General features: G+C 41.4%; 1 protein-coding gene across 5 annotated transcripts in view; it reads left to right on the top strand.

Annotated features, from left to right (window-relative positions):
- Positions 1-23,812, top strand: part of MTUS1 (microtubule associated scaffold protein 1) — a 167,632-nt gene that overhangs the window by 131,120 nt on the left and 12,700 nt on the right. For 4 of the 5 annotated variants that reach the window (XM_064585618.1, XM_064585619.1, XM_064585617.1 and 1 more), the window contains 2 exons: positions 35-249; positions 8,746-8,812. In XM_064585618.1, the coding sequence (XP_064441688.1) occupies positions 35-249; positions 8,746-8,812 (282 nt within the window). Of the gene's footprint in view, positions 1-34; positions 250-6,727; positions 7,740-8,745; positions 8,813-23,812 lie in introns of those variants that run through there. The other variant, XM_064585621.1, reaches the window with a different exon arrangement.

Below are 23,812 nucleotides of genomic sequence, written 5' to 3'. Positions count from 1 at the left end.
CATATTTTCCTATGTATACTTATTCCTTTTACAGTTGAAAAGGGCAGGCAAAAGAATCCCAGAAGTTTGTGTATCCAGACACAGACGTCTCCAGATGTGCTGTCCTCTGAAAAAACACTTGAATTGGCTCAATATAAAACAAAATGTGAAAACCAAAGTGGATTTATCCTGCAGCTCAAGCAGCTTCTGTCCTGTGGTAATATCAAATTTGAAGCATTGACAGTTGTGATTCAGCACCTACTCTCTGAGGTAAGGATGTCTACCCTCGAAAGAGTCTTTTCTCATTGAGGTGAGAGGCGCAGGAGGGGGGCAGTATTCACGCTTTTGTCTTGGGAATACTTTTCAGTTAATGAATGGTAAGAGCAGATATAATTCACCCAATTATGCTTTGTCATCTCACTTGATACCTGAGTCACTCTCTAGAAATTTGGGATTGAAACATTTCTACTACCTTCTTTTTGTTTCCAGAATCACTTAGACCAACAACGGCATAATTGTTATACTTTATACGCCTCCAGCGCATATTAGCATTATCAGTTTTTTAACTTACTTTTTTGTCTAACTGTACACAGCTTTCTGTATTACCTTTAATGCTTTGAAAAATGAGATTGATTATATTTGTGGGTCAAAGAACACTTCTGAGGTAACTCCCAGTATGGGTCTGGGGACTCTGAGAATTTCCGTCCATTCCTAAAATAGTTTGTGGTACAAATGCAAAACAGATTTTCTTTGCTTATTTATTCTTCCCTGACATTCTCCAAGGATGTTAGTTCAGGGACTAGTTAAAATTCATTGAGAAAACCAAGTATCTGTGAACTATGCTACTGGCCTAGCAACAGAAACTGCAATAATCTAAGGGGAAACACTGGGATGAGATCATATTTGAGCTCTTTAGATATTTTTTTGAATATTATTTGACAGAGTGCGCATGCACATGCTTGAGCTGGGGGAAGGAGCAGAGGGAAGGACTCTCAAGCAGACTCCCTGATGAGCAAGGAGCCCAACCCAGGGCTCGATCTCATGACCCTAAGATCATGACCTGAGCTGAAATCAAGAGTCAGAGGCTTAACCCACGGAGCTACCCAGGCTTTTAAAATATTTAAAGTATTTTTAAATCATAGTCTAAAAAGATGGGTATTACATAACATCTCGAGAAGAAAACTGTTCAGTTTGCTTGTTCTGTAGGTCAGTTCAATCCAACCAATGTATGTTCCTTTCCTACAGAAGCTACTGTGATACAGTTACCAGTCTGGGGCAGGGGAGCCAGGCACCTGGTCTGTGCCTTTGCAAGTTACCAAGCTAATAGACAGTTAAGATCAATATTTGATGAACATTTTACAGCTTTGTCCAAAAAATTGCTTTGAGAGGGAGATGGAGACATTTACCTAGTTATTACAGTAGTATGTAGTCCTCCTGTTTCTCTTTAATATGTAAGGAAGGAATTGGAAAGCTGGCTCATATAACCAAGTAAGCTAAATTGGAAACGACATAATATTAAATGTAGGAAACAATTTGTCTGTCTATTTTGTGATAAACCAATTATCTTGCTTTACTATATTAGCCTAACCAGCCTCTCGTTCAATTCCTTCCTCTCCTTTCCCTCCCACATGAGATGAGTCATCAGTGCCGTGAGCCCTCATCCTGCACTGTTGCTGCTCTTCATCCCCTCTTTTCCATTCGTACTGATGCCAGCATTGTTCGGATTCCACATAACTGTCTACTGGATTACGATAACGTCTTAATTAGTCTTTAGGCTTGCACTGTCTTTACTATAATCTACCCCAAGCAGTGCTAACAGATTCATCTTTCCAAAGCATTCCACTCTGCTGATTCAGACCTTCAGTGGTTTCCCCATTGTCTGCAGCTGACCTGTCCAGCATGGTAGCTACTAGCTTTATGAAGCTACCGAGCACTTGAAGTGCCATAAGGCTAAAATAAGATATGCAGACAAGCATTAAAACATACACCTGGATTTCAAAGACAGTATGAAAAAAGGGTGTAAGATACCTTGTGAATAATTTTTCTGCTGACTATATGTTGAAATGATAATATGTTGGATATACTGAGTTAAATAAAACACATTAAAATTTAATCTTTTAAACTTTTAAGAAATGTGGCTACTAGGAAACTAAAATTAGATACATGGCTCACATTATATTTCCTCTGGATGACTCTGGGGTATAACTTGGAGTGTAAGACTCTATAATTTGGCACGAGCTGCCCTTTTAAGCCTCACCTCACTGCCTATCTGCTCCGTATAATTAGTGAGGTAGAGGAGAAGCAAGAGGGATATAATGTGTGTTGAATATTTATGAAGTTCTAGACATTCTTACTTATTAAATCTTGTCCAAAGACACAAGTTGGAATTTACTAGGAAGAAATTGGAGGCATAGAGCTGTTAAAGTGAGGTAGAGGAGAAGCAAGAGGGATATAATGTTTGCTGAATATTTATGAAGTTCTAGACATTCTTATTAAATCTTGTCCAAAGACACAAGTTGGAATTTACTAGGAAGAAATTGGAGGCATAGAGCTGTTAATTAACTTGACTATCAGCAGACAGCTATTTAGAGGAAGACCAGGACTTGAACCTGGGTCTAGGACACTAGGAACTCAAAATCACCTATGAACTTCTTGTGCTTTTTCATCCTTGGTTCAAATACCATTACTGGGCTACTGCCCTTCTCCCTAATACCTACATATTCAGCTCTTAGAGTAGCGTCCCATCACTACCTGTATTTGATTCACATGGATTCATTATACAAACAACCAAGTGGTTGCTTGGTTAATGCAAATTAAATAGAGCAGGCAGGCCTGCCTTCCATGCCCCTCAGTGAGGAAAGGCCCAGGAGGGGATGTGAGAGGAAAGACCAGTTTCAGCTCTTCCTTTGGTTCCTAAATCCCTCACGTGGCATGAACCTTCCACAGTCCGCATGTTTCAAGATACTTTTTTCCCATCTGTCCAGTAACCTGGCCCACAAACACAAACCAAACACTTTTATCAGATGCTCAGTTGGAGAAGGAGTAGATCGAACACTAAAGGAAAAACCTCACTTGATTTGACATACTGACAGATGGTTTCATCAGTCTACAACAGGGCAAACTCTTACTGAGTTTCTGGGATACTTTCACTGTATGTGAATTTCATCTTGCACCTGATTTAGGTTTTAATGCCCAGGTAATTGTGACTCCATTGAATTTCTTAAAATCCAGCTCAAAAACTCCCTCCTTTAGGGGGGCACCTGGGTGGCTCAGTCCATTGAGCATTTGACTCTTGGTTTTGGCTCAGGTCATGATCTCAGGATCATGGATCCAGCCCTGCATCTGGCTCCACGTTTAGCAGGGAGTCTGCTTGAGGATTCTCTCTCTCTGCCCCTCCCCCTGCTTGCACACATACATGCACACATTCTCTCTCTCTCTCCCCCCCTAAAATAAATAAATCTACAAAACAAAACACCTCCCTCTTTTATTTCCTGGTCCTTCTAGCTGTATGTTCTATCTACCTTCTGGATTCTAGGAGCACTTAGATTTCTCTGTCACTCTCTACCTTATATTACAGATAACCATCTTCACTCATTTTGCTTTTTAAGACCAGAAGCTCACTGAGAGCAGGATCTGTGTCTAGTTCTTTCTTAGGAAACCACGCCAGCAGCTATGGCAGGGCTTTATACATAACAGACATGCAGTCTATACCTGAACGAACAAATGCATGGGGAGGATGGAATCCCAGATGTAAAGATGAACATATAAAGTCATTATGTAAATGTTCTTTGCTCTTTATAACCAATCAGCAAATATTTACTGATTGGCTAATGTGTACAGGGCACTGTTATAAAACAGTTAGAAAGGAAAGACATAACCAGGGTGAAAGTTAAGTAATTCTTCAGAACAATTTTCCTCTTAACCCTTTGGTTCTCTCATACCATTATAGAAGTGATTGATTGATGTACAGATAGGTAGATGTAGATGGTAGGTGTAGACCGATCTATATATACATATATATCTCATTGCTAAGTTTTTCTAAATGGTTTTAGAGCATTAGAGTGTGGATAAAAATGATTGATTATAGGGTGCCTGGGTGGCTCAGTCGGTTAAGCGACTGCCTTCGGCTCAGATCATGATCCTGGAGTCCCGGGATCGAGTTCCGCATCGGGCTCCCTGCTCAGCGGGGAGTCTGCTTCTCCCTCTCCCACTCCCCGTTTGTGTTCCCTCTCTCGCTGTGTCTTTCTCTGTCAAATAAATAAATAAAATCTTAAAAAAAAAAAAAAAAGATTGATTATAGGGAATCCTAGAATTATGACTTACCCTTTTGTTGCAAGTCTGTTTAATAATGATAATTCATTATGTATAAGTTCTTTTTTTTTTTAAGATTTTATTTATTTGTGAGAGAGAGAATGAGAGAGAACATGAGAGGGAGGAGGGTCAGAGGGAGAAGCAGACCCCCTGCTGAGCAGGGAGCCCGATGCAGGACTCGATCCCGGGACTCCAGGATCATGACCTGAGCCGAAGGCAGTCGCTTAACCAACTGAGCCACCCAGGCGCCCCTCATTATGTATAAGTTCTAATAAGCATCTCATCAATCTGGAAACTAACACCACACTTTCTCTTTCCCAGAGGACACACTATTGCTAGTTTTAGTTTGTTCCCATTCTTGGTTTATCTTTGCATAGTTGTGCAATGTTCTGTACAAACAGCCAAAGTGAAATCCAACCTAAAGTGGTACCCAAATAAGGTGAATTTGGAAAGACACTAGCAGTCTACTATAAGTAAAAATGTCTCAGAACAAAAAAGAGTGGACGTAATTCATTGTGTGAGTGGTGGGGAGAAGGTCAGAGATACACACATCTGAACCATCGGACATGGCTCTTTTCTGCAAAATCCCCCTGTGCTATTGATGCTTTTCAATAGCTAACAAATTCAGGCCCACTGATGGGACGGCAGCCAGAGACTAAGTGCCTGTATCCCGGGGACTCCTAATTAAATTATAGTGAATCCATTTTTTTCCTTGGAGGACTTCATATATTTAATGCATGCATAGAAAAGCATATTTCTATCCAGATACCCACCTCCCTCTTTTTTTCACATTGTGTGGAATTCTGCTTGTTAAAATACAAAGAGGATTAAATAAACTTGTTATGTAGACTATAAAGAGTTTATCATCTAGGACAGAAACACTGATTTAGGAGCAGGTGAATAAAAAGAAACAGGCAGTCAGTAAGTGACAGAATGTGTTTTTATCATCTACAGGTGAAGGATAGGTATCTTAAAGGATAAGCTCCCAAAGAGAGTCAGGCAGAACCTGACACTATGGTGCGGACACTGTAGTTGGCATTTCACATAGGATTATATATAAAGCCCTTGGTTTTTGCATTATTCTGTACTGCTTCCCCCCAGATGAGGTCATCTGCCTTGAATGATGACTGGAGAATTGAGCATGGACATTTTAGGTCTGTCTAGGTCCCGAGCTTCTTTAAAAAAAAAAAAAAAAGATTTATTTGAGAGAGAGAGAGAACAAGTGGGGGAGAGGGGCAAAAGGAGAGGGAGAGGCAGACTCCCCACTAAACAGGGAGCCCGATCTGGGACTTGATCCCAGGACCCTGAGATCATGACCTGAGCCAAAGGCAGACACTAACCAACTGAGCCACCAAGGCACCCCAGTTCCAAACTTCTTGAAGGCAAGAACCATGCCTTAAATTTCTTTCATGTTTCTCCCAGCATCTGGAATGGTCCTTGATTAGTTGGTACAGAGCAGTCATTTGCCAGTCAATTTAGAAAGATAAATGTCTTCTCCAGGCTTTGGGGGGAAGGAGACGGTAACTATGATTGACATTGAGGTTTATATAACGGGTCAGGTAAAGACCACACATTCCAGATTATGGAGGTGGGACACGCGTGGCAAGTGTGACTTGAACAGAACGAAGAAGGAATTGGGAGTCTAAACAGGAGTGGATGATTGAGGTTCTTGGAACTAGGGTAAAGTTTCTTCTTCATGTACTCCATGGAATATTCTTTTTGAGTGAGGGCATTTCTGTGTACAAAGAAAATGGGACATGAATCTAGCAGCCCTCTGCAAGGTCGTATGAAGGGTTGCTTTCACTACTAGTGCAGGAATGAATTGGTGGAGATCAAGACTGGGGTGGAGGTAGCACTAATAGAAAAAGTGTGATAGATTCAAGGCACATTAGGAAGAACTGACTGACTTTGGAACAACCCATTTAGACAAAGAGTCAAGGATGACCTCACGCCTTTCCTGTCACTGTGTACTCGGAGTGCCCAGATTGGCTTCTGGGCATTGAGTACAGGAAGGTTGAGTGCAGAAGAGTTGGGGGAAATGTTCACATGGACTGAAATTCCTTATCCCCAAAATCTCTTTAAGAAGCCAAGAGATCACGTGGTATGTATTTGTGTTAGGATGTAAACATTTTCACAAAATTACCCCTGGAGACTATATCTCAGCTTAATTTTTCAGTCTTCACTTTTCACATTCGTGAAAGTTTGAAAAGTGATTTAACTTCTTGCCAGCTTTGCCTTCTCCTAACAATTTAACTACTACTGGAAAGTGAATTTTAAGTTCCTGAATATGTTGCAGGATTGCTTATGGGTATAAAGCTGTTTTTTGGTTTACTTGACATTGAGTGACAAAGCTTGCTGATATTTACTTGAACTAGATTGCTAAGCAAACAAAATTAAGGCTTAAGTTCATGAGACCAGGAGAAGCATGTAATATATGTATTTTTATATGCTTTTCTCCCAATTTTAATCCAGGTTGATTTTCCTCAAAGTTTAATTTCTACATTAGAAAACTCATGACTTGTTCATTTTTAAAAACCTGGACTCTCTGATTTATGATTTCAGAACATCTGAAGACTGCACTTTAAAAATCAAGCATTTAGAGTTAATGGCAAAAATGTTCTCAGTGAAGACGTGTTCCTTAAATTGCAGTCATTGTTAACTATCCAATATGACAGTGTTAGCACGTTGTTCATTAACTTCCTCAGCTCTTTAGTGAGAGACCCCACCACAGAGTAAAAAGTAAATGCTTTAGAAGATGTCTGATCTCCAGCTCTCAAATCAGCATTTCACACTTTCCCTTTAAACACCAGTGAACCGTGTTCTAAGCTTTCGGATTAAATTTCGCGGCAAACACCATTCATTTCATTATAATGTCATTTTAAATTGTAAGTCACAAAACACACTTGGATTGTTGTTCACCTAGTTCATAGGCTCCTTTACCATACAGGTTTTTGAGAACAAGTTTTTCTGTTAGTAAGTGTGATAATCTAATGACCTCAATTAAAGAGGGGGACGAAAAAGGCTCACAAATCTAAAAATAACTCCATTATCCCGGCAGAGAAGGTCAGTGTTTCTTTCCACTGTACCAGCTGATATTTAAGTAAGTGGCCATCGATCAGTCTAATGTCTGGCTCTCGTTTTTCATAAATGAAGGGCTGTGGCTTTAAGTAATCGCAGGCTGCTTGTGCCAAAGGCAGAAGCTGCAGAATCCGCTTCTGCCAGGAGAGAGGCGTTCGGTAACCTGCAGGACGTGAAGTAGGGCTAACCGAGGACCAATGGCGCTCCTCCCGGTAGAGCTTTGAATGTAGGCAGACCCGACTGGTGGGTGGTGTGGCCACCTGTGTACTTCTTGGACAGGGCAGGGGGTGGGGACAGTTGGAGACAGAAGCTGGAAAATGGGCTGCTCCAGCAGCAAAATGTGCCTCTATCCTCCATGTGCAGCAACAAGGGTAATTAGTATTTGCTTCTAGTGCATTTCTGGAAGAATGTCAGGGACTGAGGCAGAGGTTGTCTGGAATTGGGGGATGCTTTGAATGACAAGCAGTTCTTGTCTGCAGAAGACTGGGTCTCATGATCTCTGCAATACTGTGATCAGGATGCGGCGGGAGCTCCGTCTTGGGTGATCCTAGTGAGAGCATTTTCAGAAAGCTTTGAATTCTTCCTTTTCCTTAGTTATGCCCTGGTGGTAGGGAATCTACCTTTTAAGAGACTATTGCTATATTTGTGTGTGTGTGTGTGTGTGATTGCTTTGAGTTGCTGGTAACTTGGAAATTGTTCTTTTTTGCAGTATAAATAATAGCTTTTTTGATATGGAAGCAGTTGCCTGATTTTCTTTGATTTGTTTCTCTAACATCTCCTTACAATTATAGCTGATCCCAAATATATAATAATCCTTAGAAAAAATAATGTGGAGCTGAGTAAAATTAGTTTAATTTTGCCTTTTTTTAAAAGGATTATTTTTTGCTGTTGCTTTATAACAAACTTGCATCTTCCTTTTAGAAGGATTGACCTTGTAACAAAACTTTTTTATTTGCAAATACAGGACAAAGTGCATATAAGTGCGTATGTTTAGAACATTAAATATTTATCTTAAACTGATTAGTGCTTTATTGCCCTTGGAGGAGGAGAATGCATTAAGTCTTAAGTATGCATTTGCTGAAAGGTTCTGTGGATCAGCAATGAAGCAGGGCTCAGAGTAAATATTTTTAAAAGTGCCATGCAGTGCCTCAAATGAAAGTTGCACGAGGACCTGAGAAAATAAAGATTTTTGAAATATGAATTTCCTTAACAACTAAGGGACATCTGTGTTTTCTTAACAGCACAAACTGTTAGCCTAAATGATTCCTATCTTGGCATCTCCCTTCTGAGTCTCATTTTCCTAGTGATAACAAATGTGTGTCTTACTGAAAGGGACCCTCTTGAAAACATTAGTAACTTGATGTGTGTTTTCCGCAGCGGGAGGAAGCACTGAAACAACACAAAACCCTATCTCAAGAACTTGTTCACCTTCGAGGAGAGCTAGGTAAGAGCTTTTCTTCGCCCCCCCCCCCCCCCCCCCCCGCCGCAAGTTTTACAGGACGAGGGGACGACTGGAAAATTTGGTTTTCCTATCTGGAGTTGCATGCTGCCAGTGGTTAGCTGTTCCACACTAGTATCTGTGCAAACACTTAACTATCAACGTTTCTTCCAAATCTTGGCAGCTTGACCTCAAGTTCACAGAATTCCTGGCGCTGATCTAAGCCTAGCAGAGCTTCTGATGACCAAAACATTGCTCTCCCTGAAGACAGGGACAGAGTGACTTTTGTAATTGTGTGAGTTCCTGTTAAATAATCCCGTCATATTTTTTTCTGAACCTCTTTCCATATTAAAGAGTGGTGAAAAAAATTCCTGCGCCGATGACAGTAATTACATTACATTCCCTCCGGGCCCTTTGCGAGGAGTGAGTATACAGAAAAGAAGGATGCTGTGCATCCAGGGTAGCCTGTCTGGAGAAGGCATCTTCTGTGCTCACGTTACAGTTTGAACCCGGCTGATGGTGAATAAGGACCCAGTCCCACTGGTAGCCATGTGTCTCTGATGTCTGTAGCACCCACCACCCAGTGCTTCTGTTCCCAGGCTGAGCTCAGTTTTGGTTCTTGTCTCTCCTGGAAGGGTCCTCAGGGTTCATGCAAGAGAGACAATACTGCCTCACTCCTGTGTTGGAGTGAGCCATACCTTGGGATCCCCCTGTCTGCCACGGACACCTCAGCCCCAGAGAATCCGCTTCCTGCTTTAGCTTCAGCCAGGTCTGGAGTTGTTCATTAAAAGGCTCAGTTGCTTGCCCTTTGCAATTTTCTATGTATGCTGACAGCCTCCTCTTACAGTGTGAGTGGCTCTGTGTATAAATGATGCAAAAGCAATAGCCAGAGACGAAGATTGTGTTCATCCAGTTCTAGAAGAAACTGCCCATTTTTCTTTGGACAAGACCAGAATTTTAATATTGTCAATATAGTTTGCTGGACTTGAAGTTTTTCTTCCCCTGCCCCGCCCCCCCCACGAAGGCAAAGATCAAATAGCAGTGAATATGGGGCCTCGGCTTGTCTCTGTGTTCCTCTTCCATCTTCCCCTCTCAACCCCTAAACTCCTGGCTAACCCCCCAGGTTCTTAATACCTAGCCAGGGCATCATTTTCTCCTGACCTTATTTTAGGCTATGGAAATGAAGAACTCTTTATAGAAAAGTAATTTTAGGACAGATGGAACTTCAGGACCGCAAAGACTTGCGGGTTCTAGGGAAACAGTTCAAGGAGACCACAGCTGAGAAACAGGCTTCCAGCTATAGCATTCGAGGCTTTCCACCATGTTAACTAGACTGCTGTCCTTTTGATTACCCAGATGACCAACTTAATTTGCTTTTGTCTGTGCCTTAAATAACGTAATGGATCTAGAGTGAGCAGGTCAGGAAAGAGGCCTTTGTGTGTGTGTTTCGGAGTTCATTACGACCCAGTGGAGGTGGAGATGAGCCTACCTGACGGTTCATATTTCAGCCTCTCCCCAAGATGAGACAGAAACGCCAGCAGAACACTGTGCTCATTCATTGCTGCTTGAATGGGGGATCCTCTTTTTACCTCTTAGCGGAGAGCACAATGAAATGATTCGAATGGGACCCAGGTCCTCAGCACCTCCAGTTGGTCACGTAGCCTGGCAGGAAATAGCCCGCAGTTTGTACCCATTCTCCCCCTTTTCCCTCGGTGATAAGGAGAGTGGGCCCTGGTGTGCTTTCACCGTCGCTGGCCAAATGTCCGGATGCCGCGCTTGGCCTGTGCGTAGCGTTGGTCGCGCAGGTGGGAGCTGGGTGAACCGGAAGCAGAGGACTCTTGTCAGGGGAATGAGTGAGACGATGGTGAGAACGTCAGTCAGCAGAGGGGACACACGGGGAATATGTCCGTGCTCCCGTTGCATGAGGTAGAACTGCTCAAGGAACTATGGAAAGCATTTGGGGAATGGTTCCAGTCCCGTGAGGGGAGAGAAGAGAAGCCTCTACATAGTTCTTCTGATGGAACAGTCCAGGAGGAACACTCCGAAAGCTGCCAGTGGGATTGTTCGTAGCATGAGCTGAGATGGAAGACGACAGGTTGCATAGCAAAGTTGGAAATGGCAGTTTTAAAATGTGACGCAGTAGTGTAGAGTTAGACTGTGTGGTCACACTGTCCAGGTCCAAATCTTCGGTAGCTGGGTGACGTAAAGGCAAGTCACATGACAGGTCTTGAGTCCTGGTTTCATTCTCTGTCAAATGGCACCAATAATTGTCTGCTCAGGGGTGGTTGTGAGGATGACATGAAGTCACTCGCTGTAAAGTGCCTAGCACCACGTGTTAGCTACTACTAAATAGCAGGTGTTCACATGGGTGCAGTTTGCAGCTGTTCTCAAGAAGAGAACTGTTGCTACCATCAGCAGCATCCAAGCATCTACCATTTCTCTCCAAAATAATGGGGGGCTTTTGGTGTCACTCTTCCCCAGGGTACTGTTTCTTTCTCTTCTCTATGAAAATTGAGGCAAGCTTCCCAAACTAAGAACTGCAAAAAATAAATAAATAAATAAAGGACAGCTGAAACTCAGGAGCACTGAAACCCAAGTAGAGTCTGTGATAGTGACCTTCGGAATCTAACTGCCTCCAACCATCTGCTCCGCTGACTGACTTTCCTCTCGCCTCTCCTGGTTACTCTGACAAGTGTCCTCTACTGCCAAGTTCACCTAGCTGAGCTCAGAACAAAACCACGAGGCTCCCCCCCTCCTCCAGGGAGTCCTCAATACTTTACAACCATGTATTTATTATATCTCGTGTTTTCTTGTTGACTTCAGATGGTAAATTGCTTCATTTCAGAGATTCTTTTCTCCTTACTATGGAAAAAATAGATATGTTTTCCATTTTCACAAGTGATTGATAAGTATTTATGGGTATTTCAAGTATTTGAGGGTTGGTTTCTTTTTATTTAAGGACATAGTGCAGAAATTAAAATTGCGAAGTGAGAGGAAAATAGCCCATAGTTCCAGTATCCCTGACAGAGCTCTTATTTTTACATATTCTCTTGTGTCTTTGTTTATATGAATATATATGACTTCATATCTTGACTTTTTTATGAAGGTATGACTTACATACAATGGAGTGCTTACTGACAAACACATATACTCATATGACCTACACCTTTATCAAGGTATTGAAGATCTCTGTCCTCCCAGAAAATCTCCTCATGCTCGTTTCTGGTAGACGACACCGCCCCCCTTCTCTAGAAGCAAACACTGATTTTTATGATGTAGGTTATTTTGTGTATTCTAGAATTTCATAGAAACATACATTATGTTCTTGTTATGTTTGGCTTTTTTCCACACAGCAAAGTGGTTTTGAGATTCATTCATGTTATTTTATGTGTATTCTGATCTGTTTAGCTTGTGTCAAACACTTTTCCATATTGACTCGTAGTCTTCATTATGGTTATGTTGAATGACCTGGGAAAGTCTTAGTGGTTGTTGCTTGATTTCACTCATCCCTTTAGTGTTGGAGTATAGCGAGGGTTTCATTGTCTGCTGTTATCCCATCGATTCCCCTGGCTTCAACTACAACCTATAGGGTGATGATGCACAGATTTATTTTTCTAGTTCTCTCCTTCCCAAGCTGTAGATGTGTTTTGCCCAGTGAAGAGCTGCCTCCAGGAGAGCCAGTCTGGCATAATCAGACCTTTCTGACTCCCCAGCCCCTTGCTTCCTGAACGCTCTGCAGTGTCTCCTCATTCAGACCTCTTTTCCTCAAAGTCTGTTCATCATCTTCTGCAGTGACGTCATCACTCACTCACCACCTAAGCTAACAACAGGTGACACATGCTTTTTCCTCCAACTTCTACATGATAGCAATCTGTGTTCTAAGTATCGCTTGGATCTGTCCCTCCTCAGCCTTCTGGCTACTATTGTTCTAATTCAAGCCCCATAATTGCTCACCCCAAATATATTCCAGTAGTCACCCTACAGGTCACCCTGCTCCAGGCCTGCTTCTGTCCTCCTCACATGCTACCAGGACTGTATTTAAAATAAATCTCACATCTGTACTCTACTGGACATTTTTAACAAACATAAATGACTTCATTTGGGCTTTGGCAAAAAGTCCAAATTACTGTAGCTGCCGTGTATGTTTTGACTGGAACTCTCAGCCCAACTTCAGGATGGCAGGACACTCCTTTGCCTTTCTTCACACTTCTTTCAGCTCCTCACGTCTAGCCATGGGTCCATTCATACCTCTTTGGCACATGATATCCTCTCTGCTTGAAATACTCTCTTCTTTTTTACTGCTTTTCTATTTTTGCCTCCTAAAATCCTCACTAGCTACGATACCTAGCTAAGTCCCAATTAAAATGCCGTATCATCAGTTGAGTTTTACCTAATCTTTCAAGCAAGTTAATCGTGCCTTCTACTGTGCTCTTCAAAAAACTCTGTTTTTAGGGTTGTTTCTAGACCTCCTCTCACAATCCAGAGCCGCGAGCCCTTCAAAGGCGGTATCTCCTTCACGTTTGCAGCTCTACCCACTGATACCTTGTGCCTGGCACTCACTACCTCAGTGAATGAATGACTTTTATATTGAAGATAGTGACTAGGGAAAGTTGGGTTTATCCTTATAATATTCTAATACTCAGTGGTTTTTGTGTACAAATGTTTTCCTACAAACCATTTAAAAATAACATGCATGTTTTTAAGAATGAATAATAATAAAGTAAGGTGAACTATACTTCTCTTGGAAACATTTTACAATTATGTCTGACAATGCCAGTTAGATCATTTTGAAAGTGTTGGCCCTTGAAATAGATGACAATTCAATTTTAATGGTCTGTATCCACAGCAAGCATTTGGCCTCTAAGATGGGGAAATAAGCATATCATTCTGATTTTTTTTAAGAGTTGTGTTGGATCAAAACCAGTATAATAGAGAACCATAATTATGATCTTCAGGGGTTCCTACTGTTTTTTGTTAATGTTAATCACTAGAATTACATTTTTATCTAAATGAAGAAAAGGTATTTTTATTTCAAGGTTTCTAGCCATCAGAATTAATAGCTAATTTACACTTTTTAGGGCTATTTTTATTCTTTTTAAATCCTTCTGAGACTTAAATATCTGCTCAAGTGAACTAGATTTCAAAACCTTGAAATGCCTTTATTAGCAGGCATTCCTATTAACTTAATATTGTTTGCACTGAGCTGTTCGGACAATGCACATCTTTTTTATACATTTGTCCTAATTGTTTCTATTTAATGACACAAATGGAATTTGAACCCTTAATTCACTAAGACTAGTTGATTGTTTTTCTGTGTGCATAAAAATTATGAGCTGGGTATGACAGTAACATCTGTTGAGTGCCAAGTCTTTCCCGACAGCAATATTCAGCTCTAAGTCTGCTGGTTAGTATTTTATTAAAAGACAGGAAAGGGAAGGGAGGGAGAGAGGAAGGAAGGAAGGAAAAGCAACTGAGGCTTAAAAGTGAAGTAACCTTCCTAAGGTCAAACAGCTAGAGAGCAAAGTGCCTGGGTAAGGACCTAGGATCGGTAAGTCCAAACTCCTGTTCATGGTAACAGGGAAGGCATGATGAAAATATTTGAAAGGTCACAAAAGTATGTGATATAAACACTCCTTTGCATTGGTAACAACTTTTGGAATCTTTTTATTCGATTCTGGAGTTCAAGAAGTGCTATCAGATTAAAATAGGACTTGTTGTTATCAGGGAAAAGGGACTTGGCTCTGCTAGAAGCAGTTTATAAATTGTCTAACCAACACTTAACTGGTGTCTATGAACTTGAGGCTCCCGTGCACCTTGTGGAATATGTTAATTCTTTCATTAGTTTTGTCTACAGTTATGATTTAACAGCCTATGTATTCGAAGTAATTTTAAAACTCTTTACAGTTAAGTCACTTTGGAGTTGCAGAATTCCAGAAATGGTTTTTGAAGTGGACTTTCATGAAAAAACTGCTAATATAATGAAAACCAACTGTATACCAAAAGAGAATTCTTTCTCTCGCTGAGTTGATCAAAGATGGTTTTGATACCACCTCAGACTTAGCCCGTTTGTCCCCACCCATGGCCATCCATCGCAAATTCAGCCTTTGGCTGGCTGTGTCCTTAAGTAAAAGGTCACGTTCTGTCACCTGTATGGATACACGGTGTTACCAAGAGTATCTGTTTTGAAAGCCCGTGGAGTCTTCTTCCTTGTTCTGTTCCTTGTTCTAATTTGTCCTTGTCCAGTTTTGATAGGTTCAGTTTTGAATAATGTCATTTGTTCAGAACGCTGGTTTTCAGACTTTCCTGTGTAATAAAATAGACCAGGTTAGAATGCTGATTCACAGTGCTGACTCAGGTGGTTTGGGAACGGAGCCCAGCAACGCACTTCTGATGACCTTGCAGGGTGATCATCCTGTAGGTGCTCCGTGGAGTACACTTTGACACCAGACTAGTTGTCCAGAATGTTGTTTCTTTTATTTAAAGTATATACGAATAAAGCAAGCACAGTAAGAGAGTACACAGTAATGCCAAAAAGCACCAACTGAATTGAGCCCGGTCTTGTACATCGGCTTCCAAATGAGCATTAAATTTATTGTTTTGATTTCACTGTGATTTCTTTAAAGTCCTAATTGATTTTTCTCAGGCCTGAAGCTTAGAACATTATGTCAGTTACTCAGCCAGGCTTGCATCTCTGATCCACTTTCATGCCTAAATATTTTCATTGGTCCATGGAATGTTGCTGTTTTGATTATGAGAGCATCTGTTTTGCAGCATGTCGTTGGCCAGTAAGTAGAAAAACAGCAAAGCCTTTTCAGACTTGTATTGGCAGGGAGACCCAGAGGCTCCGTGGAGGCCCAACTGGCACCTCTGTACCCAGATTGGCTGGCTGAGCCAGATCATCTTCCCCCATTCAAGTAAGATTCTGTCAGGAGAAATTGGGGGGATGGGGCGGGGTGGGGGGGAGATCTTTTTTTTTTTTTTTTAACCTGCCTTATCTTATCTTGCAGTCTTTCTAGCTTCCACAAGAGAACAAAGCCTTAATACTCTCAGACATCCATTGCATGTATGGATTAAATTCTCTCTTACGCATCTCAAGTTGCGAAAATAGCCATGAGGATCAGGTTCTGGGCTCTGTGCTGTGGAATCTGCATTGAAAATCTTGAGCAGATTGGCGTCCTGGACCCAATTCTGCCCCTTCAGTTCCCTTGCCAGTAAAAGGAGATTTAAGATAATCTCTTCTATTAACTCAAAACACTATTATGTGAAATTATAGGTGGGAGAGCACTTTGTAAAGCACGAACTGATATTTTAAAAGGATACTGGTATGAGTTATGGGAGAATTGAGAGGGCAGGCATTTTGTAAAAGCAAATTCCTAATAAGTTATGATTAGTGAGAGGTTTTTGAAATCAGTTCATGTTGCTTCACAGAATTCCAAGAGCAATCAGAGAGCCATCTGTAGCTCATTTTGAAATTTAGAAGACTGTTGTCTGCCGCACGACTGCCAAATTTCTCAGTCATATGAAAAAGTAGTACCTTTCGGAAAGAAAAACTGGAGCTCTTATGAGCCGATGATCATTCCACAGACAGTTTGTGAAGACTTGGCTCTGCCACATCCTACCAAACATGAAGGTTAGCAGAGCACGTGGTGTTTGTTGCTGCCTTGCTCACCAGGAAACTGATAGGCAGGAAGTTGGAAATTCCCATCGTTGGATAGTCTAGGTCCCTACGCTTTGGTTTGTAGGCTACTGGCCTCTCTACCGCATAGCAATTCACTTCTTAAAAAATGGCATCTTGATAACTTTATTCATGTATATCACCTTCTCCCATTTTAAATAGATGAGACCCTGATTTAAGAGAGTTACCTACATAGTCATTCACCCTGGGAGTGTGTCACAGCCGGATATCCCTCGGTCGAGTAAGAATAATATTATGAAGTAATTATGCTACTATGGTAGAAGATCGTGTTCCCGTTCTTGGTTCTGTGGCTGGGGTATAGGAGAAGTAAGACAAAATACATATCTGTTTCCCCTTTACTTTTATACACAGTTGGGAGCATTTATACATGCATTTCTGCACTTTGTTTTTCCACTTAACAGTTCTTAAAGTTCAATACATACAGAACTTTATCAGTCTTTTTAAATAGCTGTTAAATTGTCCTGTTTTTTGGAAAGCATTCCATTGTTTCTGTACACCACAATTAATTTAACCAGTTCCTTCCTAGTGGACATTAGGTTGTTTCTGATGTTTTGCTGTTATGGAAAGAAATGCTCCAGTGAAAAACCTCAAACGTTCTTCGTTTTATATATGTGGGACTCTACCTGTATAAATTCTTACTAGTGGAATTGCTGGGTCAGTGGACTATGCAGAGAAAACGTGACAAGCCAAAATTGAGGGACAGTCTAAAAATACCTGACTCCAAAACTGTCACAATTATGGGGGGTGTAGGGGGAAGACCCACTCGCAGACCAGAGAGGACTCAGGAAATATGACAACTAAATGCAGTGCGGTATCTTGGATGGGATCCTAGAACAGAAATAAGGGACAAAGTTGGGAGTTGAGTTCATAATACTGTACCAGTGTTGGTTTCTTAGTTTTGGCAATGTTAATGTTAGGGGAAAAGGGGTGAGAGATATCTGGAAACTATTCTCTTTTTACAGCTTCTCTGAAGATCGAAAATTAATCTAAAAGTTTTTTCTTGAAAAAGCATTAGTGGAGGGCGCCTGGGTGGCTCAGTTGGTTAAGCGACTGCCTTCGGCTCAGGTCATGATCCTGGAGTCCCTGGATCGAGTCCCGCATCGGGCTCCCTGCTCGGCAGGGAGTCTGCTTCTCCCTCTGACCCTCCCCCCTCTCATGTGCTTGCTCTCTCTCATTCTCTCTCTCCCAAATAAATAAATAAAATCTTTATAAAAAAAAAAAACATTAGTGGAAAAACTGGTGAAACCCAAATGAAGTCTACAATACCCTTACTAGTATTGTTCCAGTGTTAAAACCTTAATTGTGACAAATGTCTCATGATTTTGTAAAATGCTGACATTTGGGGCAGCTATGTGGAGAGTGTATATGAACTCTGTGTAGTATCTTTGTGCGTTTTCTATAAATCTAAAATTATTCCACAATTAAAAGTTTTTTTAAAAGCAAGTATACTTCCCTGAGAAGTATCTGCTTGCTTTTCCTTTTCAAATTTTTATTTAAATTCTAGTTAGTTAACACATAGTGTAATATTGGCTTCAGGAGTAGAATTTAGTGATTCATCACTTGCATACAACACCCAGTGCTCATCCCAACAAGTGCCCTCCTAATCCCCATCCCCCATCTAGCCCATCCCCCACCCACCTCCCCCCATCAACCCTCAGTTTGTTCTCTATAGCTAAGAGTGTCTTACGGTTTGCCTCTAGCTCTTTTTTTACCCCCTTCCCCTACGTTCATCAGTTTTGTTTCTTAAATTCCATGTATGAGTGAAATCATATGGTATTTGTCTTTCTCTGGCTGACTTATTTCGCTTAGCATAATACCCTCTAGTTCCATCCACATCGTTGCAGATGGAAAGATTTCATTTTTTTGATAGTTGAGTAATATTCCTGTGTGTGTGTGTGTACACACCACTTCTTTTATCCATTCATCAGTCAATGGATATTTGGGCTCTTTCCATAATTTGGCTATTGTTGATAATGCTGCTATAAACATCAGGGTGCGTGTACCCCTTCTAATCTCCATCTCTGTATCCTTTGGGTAAATACTTAGTAGTGCAATTACTGGGTTGTAGGGTAGCTCTATTTTTAACTTTTAGAGGAAGCTCCATACTGTTTTCCAGAGTGGCTGCACCAGTTTGCATTCCCACCAACAGTGCAAGAGGCTTCCCCTTTCTCCTCAACCTCACCAACATCTGTTGTTTCCTGTGTTGTTAATTTTAGCCATTCTGACAGGTTATGAGGTGGTATCTCATCATCGTTTTGATTTGTATTTCCCTGATGATGAGTGATGTTGAGCATCTTTTCATGTGTCTGTTAGCCATCTGGATGTCTTCTTAGGAAAAATGTATTTATGTCTTCTGCCCATTTCTAAACTGGATTCTTTGTTTTTTTGGGTGTTGAGTTTTAGAAGTTCTTTATAGATTTTGGATACTAACCCTTTATCAGATATATCATTTGCAAATATTTTCTCTCATTCTGTAGGCTGTCTTTTAGTTTTGTTGGTTGTTTCCTTTGCTGTGCAGAAGCTTTTTATCTTGATGAAGTCCCAATAGTTCATTTTTGCTTTTGTTTCTCTTGCCTCCAGCGACATGTCTAGTAAGAAGTCTCTATGGCCAAGGTCAAAGAGGTTGCTCCCTGTGTTCTTTAGGATTTTGATGGTTTCCTAGCTCACATTTAGGTCTTTCATCCATTTTGAATTTATTTTTGTACATGGTACAAGAAAGTGGTCCAGCTGAGAGAAAGGAGTGAAGGTGTCCAGCACTAAAAGCAGGTGTCTGACTTCCCAGGTGACCAGAAAGAGAGAGGGACCCAAAGCAGGCAAGAAACACTGGACATGGGCATCTCGTCTCCCTCATAGCTGGTGCAGAGAATGGGAATGCTGCTTGAGGAAGAGTTGGCACCCACAGCACGCCTACCAGAAGCACCTAGAGAAAGTGTGTCTGTACAGTTGGGGAATGAAGTCCTCTTATTTTCCTATTTATCTTTCCTTTCTGTCACAATCTCTCATGTGGCATCATGAAAATTTGTATGATTTCCATGTGACCTTACCTCCTCCTTTTTTCCTTGTTTAGATTTTATGTCCGATTTAGATAAAATCATCTAAAGGTTGGGAATGTTCTGTTGCACCCAGTGTGAAGAGCAAACAGGAGTAGGAAGTGAAGATTGGAGGTGGGCGGGTACTATAGTGCCTTGTCGTATGTGTGTGTGTATATATTTATCTTTGAATACTCGACAAGCAAGGCTGCTTTTTAACTGTCACATCTGGTCCTGGAACCCCAAGCATGTCTTTGAAGACTCTTCAAACACATCTGAACTGGTGGACTTTTGCAAGGCCAGGAATAATAGTAACAGCAAACATTTATTGCTTACGGACTCTGGTCAGGCAGTGGGTCAGGTGCTTCTCATGCATTATTTTATTTAATCCTACAGGGAAGGCGCTAAGATTCTCTCCATTTAAAAAAAAAAAAAATAGGAAATGAAGGCTTAGAAAGCTTGAGTAATTTGCTCAAATCACATGGCTGGTAAATGCTGTGACTGAGAATTGAACCTAATTAATCAAGCTCTGTCCTATTAAGTCATTTATTTATGTTCCTGAGGATTAAAATATTTTGGGTTGTCTCATAAGGAAGCATGCTACCCAGATACGAAAGTGAAGAAAGCTCTGTATCATTTCAAAAGAATGTTACAACTGTAGGGCCATGGTTGTGTGATGTTTTTCTCTGTAAACAGTACATTTACCGATCTCCAAAGGGAAATGGGTCTCTATGAGATGGAGAGAATACAAATCTATCTTCCTCCTCTTAGAAAAGGCCACCAGGACTAATTAGGTAATGGCTGTGCTTCTGCTCCTTGGGGATAAGGGGCTAACGGACCCAGGATGAATCCAGTTCTGTTTTTCAGAGGTTATAATTGACTGTGACAGTGGGCCTTTTCTAGAGGTCATCCAAATAATTATATGAAAAGGGAAAATGTCGAGCATCTCACCACTTTTTCTGAAATATTTTTTCCTTGCTCAGTTATGTATGCTTAAACTATGTTGTTCCTGTTCTGTCGTTGGCATGGTTTGTCCCAGGGTGAAAATGTCAACTTCTATTCTGTCTCACGGCCTTGTGCTCTAGGGCTGATCTTGTAAATGAGTTGGTTTCTTTCTTTCCTAATTCTGAAAACTCTATTTCTCTTTCTAAGGTGGACTGCTGGGGACAGCTTTTGCAGTTTACCAGTGTGTGTACAAAAGTTACAGTTCCTTAGCTCTTCTCTAGGCAGCGGTCTGTTGGCACCCTTCGTCACAGACAGGCTTTCAGTAATCGCCCCACAGAACAGATTACTTTGGACAAAAAGATTACTTTGTACTCTGTGGATTTTGCATTTGTGCCATAACACCTTGAAAACCCTATCACCTAATACTGTGAAAACTCCTTGCTTACTTACGCAAAATCCCGCAAGATCTCCTATTTTGTTTTGGCTTTTGTTGGCTGCCTGATGAATTGCCTGAAAGGGAGTGGAATTCTGGAAAGTAAGCAAGGAAGAGACAAGGCTGAGCACAAGGAGTACGAGCGAGCGGGGTGGCATTAGAAATCACTCCTAAACTGTCATAAGCACAAGGGAAAGTCCGTGACTAAAGCCACAGGGTCACATCCATCACCCCCCCCCCCCCCAACAGTGTGTGTCTGGCAGAGAGGAGCACTAAGAACCCTTGAGGCGATGTTTACATGGATGTCCTTTAAAAAAGCATTTCAAGAGTCTTTATGCCAAATAAAAGTGTCCCTTTAGGAGCCCAGGCCAGTTAATTCGAAGTAAAGCTGTTTGTGTGAGGGATGATTTCAGCCCAGCTGTTGTCCACACAGCACACCAGGCCCGGAACAGAGCAAAGGTCTGCGCACAGCTGCGGGCTGATGTCACTGCCTGGGGTTGGGCCTGCGCTTTGGACTGTTGTACTCACAGCGAGCGAGCCGTATATCCTCCCTCCTGGGTCTGACCCATCTTTCCCTTCCCTCCCCTCTGCCTTCCCTTCACCTCGCTCACTGGCCAACAAAACTTAAATACTTTTAAGCTTTGTTTTCTTTTCTTTTGTTTTTTCTTTTTTTTTTTTTTTTGAGATTTTAAGATATTAAGATTTTTTTTTAAGATTTTTTTAAGATTTTTTTTTTTAAGATTTAAGATATTTGAGAGAGAGACTGAACAGGAGCAGGGGAGGGGGAGGGGCAGAGGGAGAAGTAGGCTCCCTGCCGAGCGGGGAGCGCAATGATGTGAGGGGGGCTCAATGCAAGGGGGACCTCCATCCCAGGACCCTGAGATCATGACCTGAGCTGAAGGCAGACGCTTAACGGACTGAGCCACCCAGGCGCCTTTTTTTTTTTTTTTAAAAAAACAGGAAACGCCCTGTCCAGTGGCTAATGTAAGAGGATTTCCATCTATTCTATTTGATTTTGAAGTCTGATGCACCATAGATATACACTGAAACGGACGGTTGTTTCATTACAAACGTGTTAAAATTCGGCAGGTGTAGCATACTGTTAACTTCATGTAGAAGATCTTCTAGCTTTTGGTTCACTTAGACATTTCTGTCTCTGATAGGAGCATTCAGATGGGCTGGGATCATACTATTTCTTTTTTTTTTGGATATTTGAAATTCCAATGGAATTAAGTGAAAAGGCTGTATGGAACCAAAATTGCCCTAACTAGAAAGTTGTTTGATTGTATTTATTTATTTGAGAGAGAGCGCTTGCATGCAAGCACTCACTGTGGGGGAGGGGGGGGCAGAGGGAGGGAGAAGCAGGCTCCCCACTGAGCAGGGAGCTGGATGTAGGGCTGGATCCCAGGACCCAGATCAGGACCTGAGCCCAAGGCAGACGCTTAACCGACTGAGCTACCCAGGTATCCCTAACATTTGCCTACTTGAATCTTTTTTTTTTTTTTTTGCACCTTTGGTAAATAATCAGTACAATAAAAAGGAAAAGTAAGAAGTGTTGCATGACCGTCAGCATAGTCATTATCTTTCACTAAATTCTTTTAAAGAAAAGAAATTAACTTCTAAAATTTAGTTCCACAGGACTGAATTTGATGATTGCTATAATCTGGCCTCCATCTACCTTTTTAGGTCTATTTCCCATTGTTCTGCCTTGTGAATGTTCTAGTTCCCAGGGCACACCGTGCGGTCTCCCACCATTGGCTTGTGGTAGAATAGTTGTCACTCTCAGTATCAGAATGGCATTTTTGTATGGCTCAATTTTAAAAAACTGCTGACCAGATCAAAACCACAGTGAGATGCCATTTCACACCCACTAGGCTGGCTTAGAAAAAAAGAAAATTAGTTTTGGTGAAAATGTGGAGAAATTGGAACCATTGTGCACTGCTGGTGGGAACATAAAATGGTGTAGGCATTATGCAACACAGTACGGTGGTTCCTCAGATAATAACAGAATTACCATTAGATCCAGCAGTTCCATTTCCAGGTATATACTCAAAAAGAACTGAAAAAAAAAAAAACAGATGTTTGTGCACCCATGTTTATAACAGTAGCATTCACAGTAGCTAAGAGGTAGGAGGCAACCCAAGTGTCCTTTGACAGATGAATCGATAAACAAAATGTCCATTGACAGATGAATCAGTAACAAAATGTGGTCTATACATACAATTGAATATTATCCAGTTTTACAAGGAAGGGAGTTCTCCCACCCACTACAACATGTATGAACCTTGAAGACCTGATGCTGAGTGAAATAAGCCAGGCACAAAAGGACAAATTCAGTATGGTTCCATTTATAGGAGGTACTTAGAAGAGTCAGATTCACAGAGAAAAGGTAGCAGTGGTGATTGCCAGGGGAGGAGGACGGAAGAGGGATTGAGGAGTTACTGTTTAATTAATAGGGAGTTTGAGTTTTGGGGGAGAAAAAGTTCTGGAGCTAGATGGCAGTAATGTTTGCACAACTGTGAATGCGCTTAATGCCACAGAACCGTACGCTTGAAAATGATGGAAAATGGTAAATTTTATCTTGTATATATTTTGCCACAATTAAAAAAAAAAAAAGTTTGTCTTAATCTGCAGACTGAACCTTCCATACCATACTCGCTGGATGTCAACTACTTTGAGTGCCATTTATTGGACCCTTAGGGACTGCCCTGTATTGTTCTCCTCAAAAGTATAGGTCTTGTCTTCTCACTTAGACAATGAGCCTCCCAAGGAGAGGCTCCATGTTGTTTCTCACCAGTTTCTGGCCCAAAAGACAGCTGGGTGGGGTGGGAGAAGCCCAGGCTTTGGATGCAGATCGTCAGAATCCAGACTGCTTACCACAATCCAGTCTTCTGCCACTTACT

The sequence above is a fragment of the Mirounga angustirostris genome, unplaced genomic scaffold (genome assembly GCF_029215605.1).
Source record: "Mirounga angustirostris isolate CCGP_5_RB_7025 unplaced genomic scaffold, mMirAng1.0.hap1 SCAF_2, whole genome shotgun sequence".
NCBI lineage: Eukaryota > Metazoa > Chordata > Mammalia > Carnivora > Phocidae > Mirounga > Mirounga angustirostris.
This window is presented reverse-complemented; position numbering and strand designations above follow the sequence as displayed.